General features: G+C 40.8%; 1 protein-coding gene across 2 annotated transcripts in view; it reads left to right on the top strand.

The window, feature by feature from the left end:
* Positions 1 to 21,723, top strand: part of TMEM178B (transmembrane protein 178B) — a 220,799-nt gene that overhangs the window by 182,901 nt on the left and 16,175 nt on the right. The window contains exon 3 of one of the 2 annotated variants that reach the window (XM_002200120.7): positions 6,582 to 6,719. The exons of the other annotated variant lie outside the window; for it this stretch is intronic. Within the exon in view, the coding sequence (XP_002200156.1) occupies positions 6,582 to 6,719 (138 nt within the window). The remainder of the gene's footprint in view (positions 1 to 6,581; positions 6,720 to 21,723) is intronic. 2 annotated transcript variants of the gene reach the window in all.

Below are 21,723 nucleotides of genomic sequence, written 5' to 3'. Positions count from 1 at the left end.
TAGTGTATATTTGTGATGTGCATATTTCTGAGTCTCTCTGGTGCAGATACTTACATGTAAATGTAATCTACTGTTACTTTGGTTGAAGTGGGTTGTACTCATTGAGATTGCATTACCGTAATCTTTAAACTGAGGACTGGGTTATCACATGATTCAGTGAAAGGCACTCAGAGATTTTAACAGTCTCAGGTAGACTAATACATATTTCTTTTCTTATCTCTTCATACCTGAAATGCAAAGAAAAGATTAAAACCCTCACCCTCTATTTGCCAACCTCATCCAAAATACAGTTTTAAGCCCTGCAGAGAGAATAGTGAGAGCCAGAAGACACCACTCAAAATCACCTGCATTAACAGTCACTTGTTCATTGTACCTGGGAGCTGCAGGGCTCAATAATTCAATAAAAGACATGTCTGTCCAATTCTATCTTGCCCCTGCTGAAGTTTCAGGGTGAGATAAGAGAAGGGATTATGTCAGAGCAAGATACCTCTATGCTGCTGATTCTTTGTAGCAGCCAGAGGCCCTGCAAGGCCTCCCTGGCGGTCACTTGCCTAAGATAAGAAATGCCCAGTCATGATGACTGGACCAAAGAAGCCCCTCTTCCACATTCGGACCCTCGTTATCCCTCTGTAAGACCACAGGTCATATTCATCTCGACCTTTACTATTGGACCATCTGAAAAACCCCTGCACCCTTTATAGAGCCCCATTTCTGCTCAGTTCAGCAGAAGAGCTGTCACTGAAACCCTTCACAGGAGCTGCCAATAAAGGCACATCTGTGGAACCTCCTACAGCCTTCTCCTCTCTCTCCCTGTGTCTGCCCGGGGCACTGAGCAAGCAAAGAGCTGAAATCACTGAAGGCTGAATTCACCAAAGAGCTGAAATCACTGAAGGGCTGAATTCACCAAAGAGCTGAAATCACTGAAGGGCTGAATTCGCCAAAGAGCTGAAATCACTGAAGGCTGAATTCACCAAAGAGCTGATCTCACTTAGAGCTGAGCTGCTTGCTAAGAGTGCCCCTGGCTGGGAGCCTGCCTGAGGGACCTGCACAGGTTGTGCCTGAGGGACCTGCACAGGTTGTGCTTGAGGGACCTGCACAGGTTGTGCTTATCAGCCCAGCGCTGTCCGGGACACCTGCGGCAGCCGGGGTCCGACAGACCCTGGAACCCTTTATAAGAGAAGTAATTTAAACAATGCTCAGTGAAATCTGGTAAATTGTTGTCCAGGGCTGTGTGCAGTTCTTGAACAGTTTCCAGTACATATACTTGTTTGGAAAAAAAAAGAAAAAGGAGTGATTTTGACTCTTTTTGAGTACAAATGTTCTTGATCTCTGGTAAAGACAAATCCCAGGGAATTTGGTACAGGAGGGTATAGATCAGAGTGACCTGCAATGAAGGATTATGCTAAAGTATTACACCATCCCAGCCTATTTCTACTTGTGACTAATATAGTGTTCTACTACTATGCTACTACTATAGTATTCTGCTTCTATAGTATTTCTACTACATCCTGGCATCTGTTCCTAGACGGGCACAGAAATGCATTTGTGATTTCCTTTTTGATTTTCCCATTTGTTGGGACACCTCAGGAAAGAGCTGTGATATACGCAGAATGTCTTCTAAGCTGTTCTAGATATTCTTGATATGTAGACTTCAGGGTGCTTAGTCCCTGCAGATCTTCCTCTACTGGGAGAAGGAAGGAGGACACATAGGGTCGACTATCTGAAATACTATTTGCAGCAATATTGCACTTTTTGAGGGCCTGATAACAAACACTGTAATTTGATTTGCTAGCAAACACTTGAGAACAAGCAGTTCTGAAAGCAAAAGCAGGGCTAGGTGGTTCAAGAGCTGTCCAGAAATCCTGTTAATACAGATTTAATTATACACTCTCCACTAACTTTTCTTGTAGCTGGAGGCACGTTGACTATTCTTGACTTGGTTTCCCCATCTTTCAGAAGAGTTTTCATACATTTCTTCCTGTATGTGTTGTGAGGAAAGCAATCTCTAGTCTTTTTGGGGGTATTATTAAATTCTGTGGAAAGATGGATATCAGCAGGAAGACTGAGCCCTTGCTTTAGAAAGATGACTTGCAATTTCAAGGAAAAGAATGGAACATCAGAAGTGAAAAAGGAATATTGAAATTTTTAAAAAGCAAAGCTGAATCAGAATATGTTATATTTACAGCTGCTGGGGTGTGCAACTTCTTCCATGATGTGATAACCAGCATGAATTACCTTATTGCTCATAACACATACAGATGGATAGATATTGGGGTGAAAGGAAGGGCAGGGTCATTTGCAAACTGACAGAGAAAACCTTCCACTGCAAGTGGCTTGGAAATAAATTACTCTTAATCAGCTTTTCTGCCTTTCTTTATCTTCAGGAAACCTATAGAGTTAATAGTCCCAGCAGAAAACAAAAATGTTTTAAAGAAATGCATGTTAGCTTGTGAGAATCTGTCTATATTTTAAGGACGTTGTCTAAAATGCTAATGTCTCTCTTTTCATCATGATTCACTAAGCATGTGGCTTTCAAATTTGTCATTTCAGCTTCCACCATGGGACTTGGATTATTCCATTCTTTGTCCCTTTTCCAGTTGTATCAGTCAAGAAGTTTGTTGTTCCCAACCTATGTGAAAATGTATTCCTTGCTTGATGATCCATGTTGCTTTTGAGTCAGGATTGAGTTCCCTGCCTTTTACATGCAGCAGCACATGTAGCAGTGCTAGATATGAAAAGTCTCCCAAAGAGAAGATAATTCACTCATAGCTTTTAGTCAACATTAAAAAGAAAAAAAGATGAAGAAGGTTTTTCTAAAATATGTGTGGAAAGTTAATATTGTGTTTTCACCCACAAATGATGTTGGTATCTATGTCCACATAGTAAATCATTGAAACTAGAAGTCATATAGGCCAAGCATTAAAAATTAACTTCCATATTTTAGGTTATGGAATAAGTAATGTAACATTCCTTACTTTCACCCTGGAGCTATATTTCTAAAGATTTGGTTTGCTAGATGGTGGAGAAGGGGAATTCAGTGTCCCTGCAATCTGTGCACTTTGCTACAGCGTGAGGACTTGGGATGGGTACCCAGGAGAGGATCAGCTGCAGGACCAACTAAACAATGCTCATGAATGTACTGAGATAAGTTTGTTTGCTGTTGCAGCTCCCATTTGGCTGTATAAGATTCAGCAATATATTTTGCTGGCATAGCCACTCCTTCAGGTGGTTGGTGTTCTCATGCCATGACCCTGAGATCCTATTACTCAGAGAGGTTTTCAAAAAGAGAAAGAATGTAGAGAACTATTAATTTCATAGTCTAAAAATAAATAAAAGCAATTTCAGAAAAATAAACCAAACCCAGAATGTGCTCAAACGTCATAAATGGTGTTACATGACAACATGACCCTTTTTACCTTTGCAGGATGCATTCAGGAAGGGTTTTATCAGCGCCAATCACACTCAGACAAAACCCCATCAATTTGTACTGATGAACTATTGTTTATTTATATGTCATCCCTCCATCCTAAATTAGCAGAATGAATTCAGATATTGCCTCGAGTACACAATGCAAATCTTTGCTTTTCTTCTGTCCTTTCCATGTCAGGCACCACACCAACAAACAGTAATCATAAACAACCCCATTAATAGGGATTGTGTCTGGGGAATATAGGCTCCTATTCCTCTAAATAGCCTGAGGTTGATGATTCATTTACATCCATTAAGTACTTTTCCACAAAAGAATCACTTTGAATAGACTTGATCCCAGCACTGACCTCAGCTTTGTGTGGGCACTGACAGGTGAGGAGTGCCAAGAGGCTGCTGATGGACAAGTGCAGGCTGTTATTGATGCCAGCTTTACAACCCCCTTTCCCAGCACTGCCATTTGCAAGGGTTCCCCTCAAAGGATGTTATGGCAGGACAAAGGCCAAATAGTTTTAAATAGAAAAGAAAGTTTGTATTTTGTTTGTTTCAGATAATCCCTAGTGGATGGACTTGTGAGGAGCAGATTGCAACTGGACTAAGCAGTGGTAATCTTAAATTAAACTCACTGGACTTGTGAGAACTAAGAGTCCATAAAGAAGTTCTATGTGGATTTCACTGTGTTAACAAGGGAACTTCAGGCTCCATCAACAAAAGAGGCTGAGGGAAAACAAAATTAAAAATTTGGCCTATAAATCTTGGTCCTGCTCCTTTATGTCTTCTGATTAATGGCAAAATTCACTCAGATTTAGCAGGATAAACACCATTCCTGAGTCTGGCATACATGGTGTAGGGATGCTTGTGATATACTCTGGGGCCTATGAAAACAGGGTCCATCAGCCAGTTTTACCCATTGGGGTAGATCTGAGCTGTTCTGGACATCTTGCAGCTGAATAAAGCTATTTAAGCTGAGCTCATTGGAGGCAGGTTCTTAGGGTATGTTTCCATTTGTATAAGCAAATGGTGTTACTTGGAGTCAGCACTCACAAGTTAAATTGCAAGGGGTTTGTAAGGCTGACACAAAGAGCTGTGCAGCACCTTGGAGAAATGTGCTGATATGGAAGATGATACAGGAAACAGTAGAGATTTTATGGTTTTATTTTCAAATTGAGGCCACGGCCTATGGACTTAAAAAGTAGGAAGACACTTGGCCATCAAAAATGCTTACTAACATTTACTGCTTGTTTTAGAAAGCACTTTGGGAAATTCCCAAGGAACAGAGACATTTCCTGGGGAAGTAGTAGTTTCTGCAGGAAAGGCTTTTTTTTTTTTTTTTTTCCCTGTACTAGAGCTCCTTGAACATACTCAAACGTGGTGGGACAGTCACAAAACCTAAGACAAAAGTACTTTTAAGATGTGCATCTTGTTTAAAGATCCTGGTTACTGGTGGGCTGAAGATCTGGTTATCTTTATATTGTCAGAGAGACTCCTTGGAAAATCAGTGATAATCTACAAGAAGGAGTTGCAGCTTCAAGGGAGGGGTTGTGCTCTGCAACTTGAGCTTGCATACAAAGTGCTATAATGAACATGGACCTGAGTAAACTGCCTTCAAGTCATTCTGTCCTAGCATACTGATAGACTTTGTGGACACTTAGCATTTTGGATATGAAGTTTTATAAACCTCTGATGATAGTAATTTATCTCTTCACAGAATTCATTGAATCTGTGTTGTGGATATTGCTGGTCTTTTTATCTACTTTGGGAAAAGCATAAAAAATAATAGAAACTGAGACATAGTCAAAGGCCAGCCAAGGAGAAAAGCTGCCACAGAGACTGGTGGATGATTCACAGTTTTCAAATCTTTCTTCTCTGTCATAAGCATTCTGTTTCTTGGGGGAAAAAATAAAAAGTAAAATCATTGCTGTGCAAAAAAAAAAAAAAAGTTTCAAGAAGGAAACAAATGTTTAGAGAGTTGACTTGGCTGGAATTTTCTCTGTACATATACTCCTGATATGTCAGTGCTTCAACTTTTTATGTGTGCATGAAGAGGGGACAGGGAATAATCAAATGTTAGTGGAGCTGCCCCCATCTGTTTCATTATATGAGGGTGTGAAAATGCTCTTTAGCTCACATAGTCCTTGCTCTTTCAGTTGCCACATGGTCTCACTGCCCAGATTTCACATTCAAACCAACTGTGAAGAATTTTATTTTCCCAGCACATGCAGGAAGAGGGTTTCCAGCAGTCCCATAGTCCCATCCTTTTTGCAGAAGGCAAATGTGCAACATAGCCAGGTCTTTATTTAAGTATTCCTTTCATTAAGACTTGAGGACCCTTTTCCTTTATTTATGAAATAAATGCAGGTCAGCCTCTGTCACCCACATCAGATGTACTCAGTCCTCACTTGAAGAGCAAAAATGTTTTTCTCCAGTGCCCTGCCCTCCTCCTACTCTTAGTGCTCACTGGAGCAGCCAAAAACATCCTCACCAAAAATCATCTGGCAAGGTCACCATCTGTGTACAGGAGAGGACAATGATGTTTACTCTGTCCCAGCCATGTATCTGGAGTGTATTTTATAATGTCTGACACCAGAGTATGTGCCTTGCTGTTCTGGAGGAACCACATTTCACTCCTACCACTGCTGGATCCCATGGCCCATCTTACACGTGGGATGACAATTGAGGTGCATACTCTGTCATGTCTGTGCTGGTGCAAAGCATAGAAACTGCTTTGCTGATCACTTTGAGCAGGGACATCCTTTGGATGCTGGGGAGTAATGGACAGAGATGAGAAGGCAAGATGTAAACAGATGTTGTGCTAGTGCCCAGAGACTGGAGTTACTAGGAACTGCATTGCACTGAGGCCATTTTACAACTTCTAGCTCCTGAGCAAGCTGTTACAAGTCACTTGAGTGCATCTGCACTGAACTTCATTGTGTGGCAAAACAGTCAGCTGCTCTCTCTCTCCCCAGCCCAAGCTAGTGACTTAATTTATGGCTTGTCCTCTCTCTGAGTCATCCTTATTTAAATCATCCCATACCAACACACACTGAAGTTCTTGCAAATCAGTAGCATTTTGGATTAAGACTGTTATGAACCCCAGATGATGCTGATTTATCACCATTCCCACTCATGTTGTTTTTCTGTCTTCCCCACTGCAGATCTGCGCAGGATGACAGCTGGCTTCATGGGCATGGCTGTGGCCATCATCCTCTTTGGATGGATTATCGGTGTTCTGGGGTGCTGTTGGGATCGAGGCCTTATGCAGTATGTGGCAGGGCTTCTCTTCCTCATGGGAGGTAAGGATGGTGGTGTTTGAAGAAATGCATATTTCTTGTTGTTTTCATATTCCCTCTTTTCACATGTCCCTCCTTTTCTAAGTCACTGAAAATATATTTTCAGAGTTGTTTTACCTGATCTGGACTTGGTTTCATTCTGAGCTCCTTCTGGTGCATATCAAGGATCACCCAGCCATAGTTACATTTAACTTCTGTCACAAAACTTTTCTGGAGCATCTGTAACTCATGGTAGTATAAAGGGTAATCTGAGATTTTTAGTACAGTACTCCTTGTTGGATGTAACACTGTCACTTAGTAAGCTCAATAATAAAAATCCAAGGATTATGCAGATGTTATTCCCACCACTATCCTATTCCACAGTGAGACACTTTGATACCTAGAAACTGTGCTGAGAGTTATAATCTATATTTATTACTCATCAACTGTTCTTGTAACCTTTAGTTTATATCTCTCTTTCTTTGCTATACCTATGAAGAGCATTCTCTGTTTTCCTTTTCCTACTCTGCAGATACTTTCTTGTGAACTTCTCTCTGTAAGAACAATTATCAATCCAGCAGCCTTTTCTGCCACCTGTTCTTGTTTGTACTTGCCTTTTTTGAATATGGACGAGAAGGGCCATTCCCTAACAAGGTCTAATCAATGCCTTGTATAAGTGGTGTGATGGTTTCCTTCCCCTGCTGGTAATTCCTTGCCTGAAGTATTTTGTGGTTGTATTTGCTTTTTTCATGCTGCATCACACTGGAGACCCACAGTCATCCTGCAATTGGATCAGACATGCAGACCTTTCTCCATCTTTGTACTTTCCTACTGGTGCTCTCCCACTTTACAGCAGAGGTTTTGTTTATTAATCCCCAGGTACATGCCCTGACACTCTGTGCTTTTGAACTTCTTCCCATTCCAACTACACCAGCCCTCAAGGTCATCCAACAGTTCCCATGTAATGTATCAGCCTTCCTTACTACAGATTCCATCCAAATTCCTGTTAGCAGCAAATTTCAAGGCACACTTGACATGAAGGGTGTGAGAGTCAAGTCCCAAACAGAGCCCTGGGTGAATGCCTCAAAGTGAACACCACTACTTCTGTTCTCTCTTCTGTTCTCTGCTGATTTTTGTTTAGCTGGGGTTTTGCCCTCCAGGCAGATCATCACTTCAGTGCATTTTATCATCTGTTTATCTGTACTGTGGTGTGACACAGATCAGTGTGTGACATAGAGGAAAGATTCTATAGTCCCAGAAGAGGAGTAAAGTGCTGGAGTAACAAGTATTTATGTTCTAGTGGTGTGCTGGTGACATTAGAAATCAGTTCTCTGTGTGCCCACAAACACATTTGAAATCTGCTAGGACCTTGTGCAAGCACACACTGGTCTTCATGGGGATGTCTGTAAATGGTTTGTTGTGGGTGTCAAGACATTATAGGTGATGGCTTGCCAGATGAGCTTGGTGTTTCTTATTTATTTAAAAGCTTACTTTGCACAGGGGCCATTTTGCTCCAATCTGCTCAGATATCTGTGTGGTATTTAACTTACTACAGCACAACAATTCAGATTAAAATATTAAGAGTATACTAAATAAATACAGAAAACTTACATTTATTAGAAACTAGCTATGTCTTGTTTACTGTTTGTAAATTATCATAATATATGGGCTGGTTTCCAACGCAGCTGCAGAGATTACCTTTTAGCTCAAGGTTATTTGTGAGTGATTTGAAAGATGACTGATAAAGCTTCCAGGTTAAAAAGAGATTCAGTTTTAACCGTGTGTAGTGGAATGGATCACTCACAGCTTACAGAGCCATCTTTTGGGGTGCTCAAACAACACACGTTTCAGTGGAGACAGAGCCAAGGTCATGCAGCTGGGAACAGCCTCAGTCATCCCCATGGAACAAGCTGCTCAGAGAACAGTGGCTCTGCAAAGGTCTCTGGAATCGTGGGTGCTGGGATCATCCAGCTGCACAGGGGCTCTCAGTACAATGCAGGTGCTAAATGTGTTATTTTTTTATGGAATATGCAATGAGATCATGAGGTGGGGTTATCCCTGGGCAAGCAAAACTATTTCTGGACATCCTAATCAGATGTAAATGCTAAAGGAGGATATAGAAAGAATGGGAGAGGTTTGCAGAAGAGCTACAAAAGTGACTGGTGGTTTGAAAAACAAGAAAAAGACAGCATGCCACAAAAAGCCAATTGCTTGAAACTGTTTACCAGAAGGTTTATAATTGACTTGAACACAGAGTGGAAGCACCTATGCAGTGGGAAGCCATCTGATAGAAGCGTGCTCTTTGCATAGACAAAATAATAACCAGATCCAGCAGTTGGAACATGAAACTAATTGAAATGAGAGGCACCAGATTATTTTATCTGCCAAATTCTGTCAAGATGTGTAATATTATAAATAAAGATGTGCTGGGAGGAGATCAAACTTATTTTCTGCTTCACTGCAGACACGTGGATCAGTATTACCCAAAGGTTAACCTCTTTCTTGTTTTGTACAAGTCAATAGCAATTGCTATACTGATTTCTTTTAACAGTAAATGGGCATAAAGTAACATGTACAAACTGAAGCAGTCAGTTAATAAAATACACAACTAGAGCCATCTAATCTAAAAGTCAGTAGCTATCAATGTTTTCAGACTGTGTCATGTGTGTTACACAGTCATTCCTTTTACAGCCAATGAGTCTTTTAATTTAAACTTTTTTATTGCTGGACAGTGTGTGCATACAAAACTGTTGCTTCTGTCACGCCATAAGTGCTGTCAGCATATTACTGTGCTGTTTCTTAAAATGCATGGAGACAGAGTGCCTCTTAGTTTTGCCTTTTTCTCGGGTCTAATAATGGGAAAACTGCTTTGGAAGGTTTCTGCCATCTGACCTCACTGCAGCTGAGAGGAGACTGTGTTCAATTGGTGGCCATAGAATCAGACTGAAATCTAACCTTCCCTTCCATTTTCAACACCACTTGTCTTGGCTACGTTTATAGCATTTGCTCTGTTTTTATTTCTAGACAAATAGTTCTTTTGCAATGCTTAAACATTGACAGCTTAACATATCTATGGGGTTTGTCCCTTATTGCCCATAATTTTTTGAACAGGAAATCTCAACAGAGCACTGAGAAATGTGCTATAATAATCTAATAAGACCAGACATGGTTTGCTTGGACCTCTAGTTCTTTATCGTATTTACAAAACAGTCCTCTTGCTAACCCATGTGGCAGTGCCTCATGAGGACTTGCTTTACTTTGCTTGATCTAATTTCTCAAGCAAATTGCTGAAACAAGTAATTTATGAAATGCAGGCCATTATTTAGTTTTTAGCTCATCTGGAATTCAGGACATGTAAACTATGATTTAGAGTCTGTTTTACGCTGCTATTCTGCATGTTTTGTAACAAGCTAAAAATTATTAATAATTCATCTTTTCTGTTTATTCCAAATGTATCTGTATCAACAACAATCACAGATCCCTTATGGCTTCCACAGCTCTTTTCCATAATTTTTAGTATTTATTGTACAATTTATACTTGGATTCCTTATCTTTAACTACAGTGTTTGCCTGAACACAGTAGGATTTTTTTCAGTCCCTCATCATCTACAGAGCCAGATGGATACTGTAAATTATGTTTAGCTCTTTTTATCTCACTTTGCATGATGGTACTGTTGCACAGCCTCCTGTACCAGAATTACACTAATGTTACATTCCTGTATTGTCAGTATCATTTTACTCTGCAAGGTGGGAGAGTTTCCCTTTTTGGTAGTTTCTTCATTTGGAATTGTGCTCTTAAATTTCACTGTGATTAGTTCATTTCATTCATCTTGCTTGAGACTGTTTAATTCTATTACAGAAGTAGGTCACACCCAAATTATACATGACTCCAAGCACATCCTCTTGCAGGTTCTTGTGTTTTCTCTTTATTCAAATTACCAAAAATCTGTGGACTAGTAAAAGCTCCAGCCAGTAATTTTGTAATTTTATAAAAATTTCTGGAACCTTAGGAGCATCTGTAACACTCCTTCCAAATGTCAGAATCTTGTGGCAAATGTGATGCTTTCATGCTCATAAAGTACCTAGTCTAACAGGAATTCAGTTAAACATCTACCTGAGGAAGTGCATGTGGGATATTTTATACCAAAAATGTTTTGACCAAATCAAATTTATTTGCATCAAAACTATGCCTTTGCATTTTCAAGGCTAGAGGTGGCCACCTCATCAGTTCCCAGGAAGATCACATTTTCTGGCTTTGAGCAGTTCTTTTGAATGTATTCAAATCCTTTACTTGTTTGGGTTTATTATCATGGCAAACCTGCCAATTCTTTTGGTTGGTGTCTTCACTCCCTCGACATCTAATTTAGCCAATATTGTCAAGGTCAAATGCCAGTTTTAGTTCCAGCTCCAAAGAGCTGAGATGCTACGAATTGGCACGCTGATAACTCTACCAAGACAAATTCCATTATCTCAGGAATTCCTTCTTTCAGTTCTCCATCAAGTTGTTTGTGAATATTTCCTGTATCATGATCAGTGAACAAGCTGATCCATCTAACCCTAGGTTTTTCTACTTGCTCTCCAGCACATTAATCCACAGGATTTTCTTGTTTCAGCATCTCAGATTCTGTTAGGTTTGCAGTCATGCAAACCCAACCACACCACATTTTGTGTTACTGTACTTGCTTTATAAAATCATCTTTTAAAGACAATCTCCGATAGCTTGATGTTTTCCCGGGTCAGCTGATTTCAGTCAGCTGTTTTGAAATATCATATGGCTTGCATTATTTCTAATTTGAGGGCAGGACTGACTTCTTACCAAAATACTTTAAAGCCCTTCTCCTCATCAGTGCGTGCTGTGGGGAAGGTGGGGTGGCTGCCTCCTGGCGGCATGATCCAGTGTTTTGGCAGTAATTTCATCCTCCCCCTTGTGCACCTCCCTGCTGAACTGCTGTCTGTTGTCCCAGCTGGAACTACAAAATGGCACTTCCAATATCATGTTCTGGTACTTGCTTCAGCACACAATTATCCCTGGCCAAAGCCACATCACTTGCCTTTGTAAATGTATTAAAAGACTCACAAAGAATGATGTTTTATCACCCTTATCAGAGCTCTGTCCGTCAGTTGCACATCCATGTATTTTCCTTTGTAAGTCTGTAATTTGTACTGAGAACACATTTCAGTGAAATAGTTAGGGGTTTTACTGCATACCTAACAAGGCAGCCCTTCAGGGAGAGACTTCTGCATTGTCTTATTTTGTTCCAAATTTACTGCAAATGAATGTAATAAATCATCTCTACACTTGTTTACTTTTACCCGTTCTCTTATCAGGTCTCTGCCAGTTTTGTCTTGTGACATGCACTTTAGTGTGGCTTTATGGTTTTTTCCTCATTTGCTGCCAATTTCCTTAGAGAAGCATGTAATTTTACTTGCCTTGCAAATATTCATCATTCTTTGCAAAGTCAAGTGAGTTTCTTGCTGTAACCTTGCTTTGAGCCAATTAGAAATTTTACCATTAACAATTCAGTCTCTAATTAGTCTATTTGGAAATTATTCCAGGTGTTAAATGCCCTCATATGTGATTTGGCTTCACCATGCAGATCTGTAATAAAGTAATCTGGAGTCTCATATAGCAGCTCATTTCTTGTCTTTGCCTAGTGATATTTTTGCCTGAGGTACTGGGCTTGGAGCTTTGCTTGGGAGTCTGAAACTTCCTTTTCTAGGGGCACTGAAAGGCCTGGAAGTCATGCTGTACACATACAGCAGTAGCATGGAGTTCTGGTCTGAGCTTTTGTTCTAGCATTTGCTTTCAAAAAATCAGGAATTTCTTTCATCCTCTCCTCCTCCCTCATCACCAGTGATGATTTGCCAGTCTGAGGGTTTCAAGTACCATTTGTCAGTTCCACTTTTGCCACTGATTTGGGTTTCTTCTGACCCCCTCTAAGAGTGCTGCAGAGACATTACTCTCTGTAGCCCGTCCATACTCAGAGGACCTAGGTCAGGGTTAGAAAAGCTTCAAATCCTTCTCACAACAGAGGTGATCACATATGCATTCCAATGCTGGCTGCTGTAGTAAAGATAAGCAGGCAGGAAAGATGCGTGAGAGGGAATAAAAAATTAAGTTATGCAGGTGTGTTGGTGTAATGTCACGTTTTATTTCCAATATGCAAGAGAGAATGTTTTTTAAAGAAATAAAGGAAAACCCACTTTTGTATGTTATGAGTGTGTTCTTTTTTTAATTTTAAACTAGGAAGAAATAGCTTTTAATAAGTAATTTCCAGCCTTCTCAGAAATACTTGCAAAATATTCCTTTCCTCATTGCAGGGTTAAGGCAACAACATGCTTTATTCTCCTCACAGCCAGAGGATGGACCAACCATTTAGACGGGGTCACCTTCTTGTGCCCCAGCTGTGCTCACTTCAGGCGGGGCTGTCGCAAGGTGCCAGCAGGGATGAGGACGCACCCAGGGCTCTGTGCCAGTGCCATCAGCTGTCACAGCACGACTCTCTGTGCCCAGGAGCTGATGGCCAGGCTGGGATGCCAATCCCATCAGAAAGTGGGGCTTCAAGACAGGGCTTGGGAGCCCATGCAGTGCTGCTGTCGGTGGAGCTGTGCTGCACACGTCCGTATCCTCTTTTGCGCCCAACTCCACAGAGAGCCTTGTCTTCCAAACCCTGAGCCTCTGTGCTGTGCTTCCTCCGCCCGTGCTGTGCATATGTGAGGAGATGACAACGGAGGCATCTGTGTGTTTGCAGCCATGGGTTGTTACCAGCTGTTGAGTCATTTGGGTCTTAAATTTAACTCACTGTACTTTGAAAATAGCACGTAACAGTAGAAAAGAAAGAAGAGTGTTTATTCTACACAACTGTGGTCCTGCCGTCTCAAAAGGATTGTTCCACTGCTGAATAATTTAACAAAAATGGAAAAATTTAATGTAGCAGGTGTAAGGCAAAACTCTGTGACTGACATCTTCTAGGCAGTTATAAAGCACTTTCATAATAGCTGCCAAGAAGAAGCAAAGAGAAAGATAAACAAAGGGACAAAATAAGTGCCATTCTTTGGAATTCATTGGGAAATATGATATGTCCCACAGGGCACCTGGGATTTATATTTTGTATTAATAAGCAAGGTCTCTACCCATTCTTCAAAATGTTTACTTGTAGTGATGTGGTCAACCACAACACTGAATATGGAAGGTATTTCCTGTGAGCATATTTTTTTTTTCATTTATACGACATTATTCTTTGAAAGCTCAGTTTCTTGTGCTTTTTCCAAAAAAATGTATAATTTTAGAAAGTTTACAGCAATTATTTTTTCCTATGTAAAGGCAAGTACACATGCACAATACACTTGTGCATGTGTGTGCACAAGTGTATGCAGACAGATTTTAAACAGCAGCATGTGATCTTTAGAAAAACCAAGATCTGCAGTAAGTTACTGGAATGTGAACTGTGAATATTGGGATAAATGCAGTTTTCACAAAGGCATAATACCTTTGGCCACTTTGAAGAGTATTTATAATTCAAAACAAGTTGGAAGACTGGAAAAAAATGAGATACCAATCATGTTTTATTCCTGTGGGAGGTACTAAATTAATGATGACTGCAGAGGAGCTTAAAAATTTGGCAAAACTCCCTACAGACCACTGTGAGAACTTACTTATGTGGATTGATCTCCAGATGGAGACACAGGCTGGTTTGTTTCAAGAGATGTCATAAATGGGTTATGAAAGTCTTTGAGACCAGCCTCAGCACAACAAAATTATTTCCCCTCTGCCATGCATCTGCCACCACACATGTAAACACTCTGGCTCCTACCTGTGCTTTTGGTTAAATTTTGCATTATGCTCTAAAGTGATTTAAGGATTTGAGTTGGAACAAGCTTGAGTTAATGTACAGCATTAATAGGCTCTAAATGTTTAAACCTCAAAGGCTCTTGATTGTTTAAAACCTTCAAACACATGACAAGGGTGTTATGGAAGGCAGAAAAGGAGCTGATGAGGGTCTCTTTGGACCTGTGAGGAGAAGCAGAGCTCAGAGCAGTCACACAGGCTTTATGCCCATCAGGAAGTAATGTAACAAGGCCAAGAGCATTCATATTCAGGAAATAAGAGTCAACCTGTTTCTAAAAATGTCCTTTTTTGCTTTTAAGGATTTGTCCCTCTTTATGGGGAGTGGCCAAGGAGGGTTCTTAATGTGGAGAAAGCAGGCTCAGGGGAGACTTTATTCCTCTTTGCAACTACCTGACGGGAAATTGTAGCTATGAAGGGATTGATCTTTTCTCCAAATAACAAGTCATAGAACACGAGGAAATAGCCTCAAATTGTACCAGGGAAGTGTTAGATTAGATAATAGGAAAAACCTCTGCACCAAAAGGATGTTCAAACATTGGAACAGTCTGCCCAGAGAAGGGGTCACCACCCCTGGAGGCATCCCAGAGTTGTGTAAGTATGGCACTTATGAACATGGTTTAGTGGTGGATTTGGCAGTGCTAAATTCCAATGGGTTAATGGTTGGACTTGATGATCTTAGAGATATTTTCAACCTAAGCAATCCTATGATTCCTTTAAAACATCTCTTCCTGCAGAGTTTGTGGTTTCTCTCACAGGCCTGCTTCAAGGTCATGTTCCTTGGTCCCATTTTAGACTCCCATTTCTGGAGTCTGAAGTGTGACTTTTATTTTCTTATGTCTTTCGAAACCAGGACACTGATAGATTAATATCCAGACATGTATATGTGGATACGGGTTCACTGTACATACACATGTCCTGATATGGGGGTACAACTGGAAATGCTTCTTCATCCAGACCAGTGGACCAGTAATCAGCCTTTAGCAGCTCTTACCACTTGCCTTTTGAATGCTATCTAATTTCCTATTTTCACTCAAAAAATAAATATTTAGGAAATCACCCAGGCAGATATACATCCCCTTTGCCATCTTTTGAGGTTAATATATTGCCAGGATGGCCTGTTGAGCATTTCCCAGCTAGAAAGAAGTTGCTCAGCAGATGGCAGGACAAGGCCTAAAAGGCAGAGCTGGGACTCCATGTTACATCTTAACTGCTGGTACTTCTCTCTCATCTCTGGTGCACCAACAACACATTTTGCATTTATTTATTTATGCTGGCACTCATTTTGAAAAGGAAATAGGAGACTCTGGATATAGGAAAGATCACTCACTTTCGCAACACAGACATCTGCGTGTCACTGCCTATCAGCAACTGAAATACTCTTTTATAATTTCATGTTATAATACTCCTCAAGGGGAATCATAACTCTCATTTACAGCATAAGTTCAAATGCAGAGCTATATCTTTTGTCTCATAGAATATTATTTTCACTAGAAGGTATTTTTTTCCAGTACCTCAGGAATATATCTGATTCTCTAGGTGAATACTGGCACACATGGCATTGAAATGTTGAGACCTGAAGTAACATCTCCATAAGAAAGCAAGGGTGGGATATAGATGTGTTTTTTGCAAGTCAGTAACACAACTGTACTGCAGAGTGTAGTCATTTAGAAGTATTGTTCTGTGGGGCTTTTTTCCCCTGGAAGGAAAGCCTCAACAAGAGAATTCATTGTCAACTCCATAGCATTTGATCTCCATGGAAACATTATCAGCTGACTTCAAAGTCAACCTTCAAATGTGTTGTGGGTTGGTTTTTGGTGTTGTTTTTTTTTTTTTTTTTCCCTGTGGCTCACTTCTGATGCTCCTAGATGTGCGCTTGCAGACTGTGGGGAAAGAAATACCAACACAATTTCATCAGCCTTGTACCTGATCACAGGAAAGCACTGGCCCTTAGGAGGAGAGAAAAAGCTTCTTTAATGAGGTATAGAGATCTTATAGTCTGGAGCAAAAAACAGGGCAAGTAGTGTATGTGCACCTCTAAACTTGTTGTTTTTCTGTCCTAGCTCAAATCTGTCCCCCTGAACTTGGTGGGCAGTGAATTAAGGAGTTAGCTCTGTCTGTCTTTTCAGCAGGAAGAACTGTTTATATTTCTTTGTGTGTTCATTTTAAGTCAGCTATACTGACTTGTAATTTCTCCCTCATCAGGATGGGAGGTACTGGCAGAAGCATCAGTACCTTCTAAAGTTACAAGAACAGACAACTTAGCGTAGTCCATGAAGGGCATGCAATCAAGTTCCTTCTCAGAGATGTCAGTAGGTCTTTGAGGGGCAGACAGAAGGCAAAATAAAGTAGAAATAAAGCAGAGGAGACAGATTTTGTAGAAATACAAAAGACTTTCTCACCCACAGCCCTGGAAAACAAGTTCTGTGTGCTTTAAAATTCAGTGGTTGTCCCATATCCTTTAATGATGTCACTAGGTCTTTGATCTGTTGCTGGCTTCTGAATTCCAATGGCAAGATGCACCAAAGCCAAAGGAAGACAACGAAAACAAAACTGCCATTTATTATTCGATTGGTCTTTTTAAAAGGAAATTTTGCTGAGTTGTTTGCATGCCTGGCATAAAAGAGGAGAGACTGCACATGCAACAGAAGGAAGATTAATGCTAGCATAATTTGCTAGACAGAAATGAAAACCTTACGGAGGGAATGAGGAGGAAATTTCTGTGTGTGGCGGATCTTTTTGTTAAAAGCAGAAGCTGAAGCAAGATTTAAATCACTCTTGTCTCCTCAGGTTGTCATCTCAGAAAACAACATTCCCCTTGGGTAAATTACTGCCACACTCACTTGGTCTAATCTGCCTGGACAGAGTCCAACTGGACACTGGAAACTGCATTTTAAGAGCAACTGGAAAAACTATAAATGAGTAAGGCCTTCCTCATTTCTGCCCAACCTGGCTCTTCCAGGGCATACAGAGATCAGTCTTGTGTGAGCTACAGAGGATGAGCAGGCATTTCCTTTGCAACAGGAAAGGAGATTTCAGCATGACCCTTTAGGACTGTACAGTGTCAGTCTAGTTTGTTGCTTGCAAGCATTTATGTGGATGATGTAAACTTCATAGGAGTGCCCTGCACCAGGTGGTTCCTGTTGACCAGACAAAACTGCATCTTATTTTGATTTCTGACTATTCTCTCTCAGTAACTGTATCAGCACATATAGAAAGGATTTTCTGTACCTAACAAGTTAACTCAGGGAAACAGCAATAGAGCCCAGAGACTTTTGCAGTAAAGATCCTGAAAGCTGTACAAGCGAAGAGTCCTTTGGTCACTTGACAAAAATGAATGGATAGGCTTTTCTCCAGCACCTAAAGGGGAAATTATCCAAATCAGATAACCACCACCATCATCCCAAGTTGCCAATGGCTTCTTTAGTACTGCCTTCAGCAAACAGAAGGATTAAAAAGGCATGGGACTAGATATCCTCTAGATGTATTTGTAGTGGCACACAGTAGGCAATATGGAAGAAAGCTATATTGAATTTACTTGAACTTATTTGTTGTACATGTTGTCCACTTTCACTTGTCTTGAAGAACATCTATCAGACTTTTCAGCAATTTAGGATTTCCTGCACAAGAAAGATTACATGAATCCTCTTGGGCTCCTTCTGAGAGGTGTCCAGTCTTTGGACTGGAAGAAAATGGTCTTACGTACTTAGAGGTGTAATGAGCTCATTACTAAAAGACCAAATGCAATGTGATGCACAGATTCCTAATGCTACAGAACATATCCTGTGACAAGGCAAACCCAGCCTGACTGCACAAGTTTCTCTTTAGTTCTGACAAATGCTTAGGGTGGAAAGCACCTGCCTAAGGTACAGCTTGATACTAAACTTATGTGTCGTCATCTGAGGCAAACCTGAGGTATGATGGAGTCACTTGAGTTTGTTCAGACCTCCAGTGCCTATTTAATCTTTTGGCCTCTGTCTGGATCATGCTGTGTGCTCCACACTACAGAGGATGAAAGAACCTGCCAGAAGCCTCTGTATGTTGCCAAGCATGGTGCTTGCTAGAATATGGATGGGATAATTTTTCTTACTTTGGATTAGAATTTTTCTTCATTTTGACACTGCGGTCCTTTCCTTGCTTTCTGCTCCAGTAAAATTGGAATATCACAGTACTACAACTGGCACAATTTTTGCTGTCTTCTGTGTTGTGGCTGCAAGTTCATGACCAGTTAGGTTTGCTTAATGGCTGTAGTCAACCCACTATTATTGCTAGGTTATTTTTGTTGCGTCATAGGAATCATCACTGGTAAAGTACTCAGAAGTTTATTCACTCAGGCTTTGATCTGAAAGCTTTATTCTCTGCCTAGTCCATCAAACCTTTGTGCCTTTAGCTAAGTAGTGCTGCTTTTGCCTTATGTGCCAGCTCACAGCTTCAGAGAGTGCTTGCTCACCACTGTAGCTCACTGGCTGTGGCTGCGCACAGCATGGGCATCCACTCCCTGTGCAGCCCATACCGCGAGTGATGCGGTCACTGAAATGTCACCCTGTGCACATCTGCAGTGTAAAATATGGACTGACACTTGGATCAGCAGGGCAAACTGGAGTTCAGCCCTCAGCTGCTGTAGCATTGCTCCTGTATATGAGATACTGATTTTCACAAGCCTAAGCCTGGTCCCCATTAAGCATTTGGGGTTGTAGCTGAGCACACATAATCCTCTGGTGCCATAAGACATTGCAGCTCGTGCACCAGCAGTCCCAGACAAGCACACAGGGGAGGTGACACGCAGCAGAAGCACAGCTCTGGCGTTCACTGGGCACCTCTGGCACCTTGTGAGGCAGAAGACCAAAGGCCAAATGCAAACCACATTCTGAGAGTGGCTATAATGCAATATTGTGGCAGACCCTGCAGTTTATCTGGTCTATGGTATAAGATAAAAATGCATTAAGTCCCAACCCAGGTGGGGATGTAATCTCACAAGGACACGGCACTAAATCTCCATCACCCAGTCAGATCTATCCTTCCATCTCCGCTTTTTCATAAGGGCAATTTTCCAGTAAACCCCTTGCTATTCTGCAGCCTATTGGTGATGCTGCAAGCTGCTTCTGCTGGAACAGTACATAATTAAGGAATAATTTATATTCTATGCGTGTATGCACAGAGCAATAAAATGTTCTCAAGAGCTGCGTGCTGCTGAGGCATTTAATCCGTGCACAGAAGGAGTTTACTGCAAAGCTGCTCCCACCCTCCAAAAGGCTTTTGTCATCACTGTATTGAGAGCGAATTCAGTGTATTCTTTAATAATTTCATTTGATTGGGATATAATTTAAATAGTTAATGCTACACACTCCACTTTAGGATCAGACCTAATTTTATTTGTTTGTTTGATGTACCTTGAAAATAGCAAAAGCTAGTAGGGCAGAGAGAAAGTAAAGATAATGTTTCACTTGTGAGATTTTTTTTCTCCCATAGCCCTATAATAAAAGAAAGTGATGATAATTAAGTAAACAACACTCCTTCCAAAGACATTAGTGGCCACAAGAAGCTACTAGAAATACTTTAAAAGGCAGAGATTTACATTTATTTGAAAACTGCATGGTTTCAAAGGACATCTTAAAATCCATACCTGCAGTTCTCTTTTTATCTACCAATTTATAAGTAATACTTGACATTTCTATATGCTTTCAAAAATAACAGAAGGTGAGAAGAATCAGTTTTTGGGGTTGTTTACTTTGTACATCTGACAGCACAGTTTGTGAGTCATTTCTCTCTGTTGTTGGGGGAAGGGAGAGAATGAACATCATTTTGTCAGATGCGAAGGAAATTATTTCCAAATCATGACATAAATGATCTCTAGGAGGAGGGTCTCAGAGATGGGCTTGGTGCCCAGATCATTTTAATTACTGGCTTTTTGGATTTCCCATGCCTTCAAATTGGTGATGTCTCCTTCAGGCTCCAGTCAGACACCTCCTCTCTAATAATAAGGATGAGAGTGTTTAGATGAAGCTCCTGCCAACAGGGTCTGTTTATGCCCTAACACCACAAAGGTTCCCTTTCATCTGCAGTGCATCTAAGAAAGGCACCAGTTCTTGTTTCAAAACACCATGGACCTTGGGAAGCTCCTCAAGCTCTATCACTCTGGAAGTTGAGCCAGGTCTATGGGTGAAGGATGTGGCTTCTGACATGGTTCAAGGGGATACTAGCATCAGGGAAAATTCAAACAGATTTGCTATGGATGATTTGAGCCTGTTTGTGTTTAAATCACAAGCAGTTTTGGTCTCCCCTGGGGAGAAGTTTAAAAACTGTGGTAGCATTGCAGACCCTCATACAGCTGGGCTGATTGGAAAGAAAGGGACATTTACAAAAAAGAAAAAATTAATTCCTTGCAGCAGAGGCCCATAGCATTGTTTGATATAATCATGCTTGAAAACAGCTACAGCAAAAGGCTCTGACTCATAATCCACATGGAATTAGGCTTTGACCAGCACTGACATTACCTTTCCCTGCAATTCCTCTTCAGACCACATCTGCCCCCGCAGCAAGGATGGCAGGACCCCAATCTTTTATATATATATATATATATATATATATATATATATATAGCAAATATATAGCAAATAAATTCATCTCTGTCCTAAAAAACCTTCAAATCTAAATGAAAGTGATGTTCAGTGTAATTTTTAATATTTTTCTGTAATATAGAAAAAAAACAGGCACAAGATAACCAAGAGTTATTTAATAGCTCAGGTTCTCAAACCACTATTAGCAGGACAGGCACTGTCAGAACCAGGCCAAGATAAAGTGAGGCTACCTTACAAGGAGTCAGGATGGAGCTTTGACTACATGTCAAACAGTAGTTTCTGTGGCACAGACACAGCTTTACGTGAAATTTTGTCTCTCACTTGATTGAAACATTTTACAGTGACACGTGAATTACCTGTCAAAAATCCCACTGTTGCCATGTCTCATTCATTAGGTTTCACTTAGGAGGATAATGTGTAAATCCCAGCACAAAGAACTTTGCAAGGTCTGCTCCCCCAGCTGCTGAAGGACATGGCCTTTGTCTCCCTGGGCAGCTCATGTACCAGCGAGCTCTTATTGACACCTGTCATTCACATTTTGTGCCAGGGCCATGGCTGAACTACCAGACTTTAAGTCTGGTCATCTGCTTGCAGTGAGTGCTTT

The sequence above is a fragment of the Taeniopygia guttata genome, chromosome 1A (assembly GCF_048771995.1).
Source record: "Taeniopygia guttata chromosome 1A, bTaeGut7.mat, whole genome shotgun sequence".
NCBI classification, from domain to species: domain Eukaryota; kingdom Metazoa; phylum Chordata; class Aves; order Passeriformes; family Estrildidae; genus Taeniopygia; species Taeniopygia guttata.
Note: the sequence above shows the minus strand (reverse complement) of the source record. Positions and strands in the feature narration are given on the sequence as shown.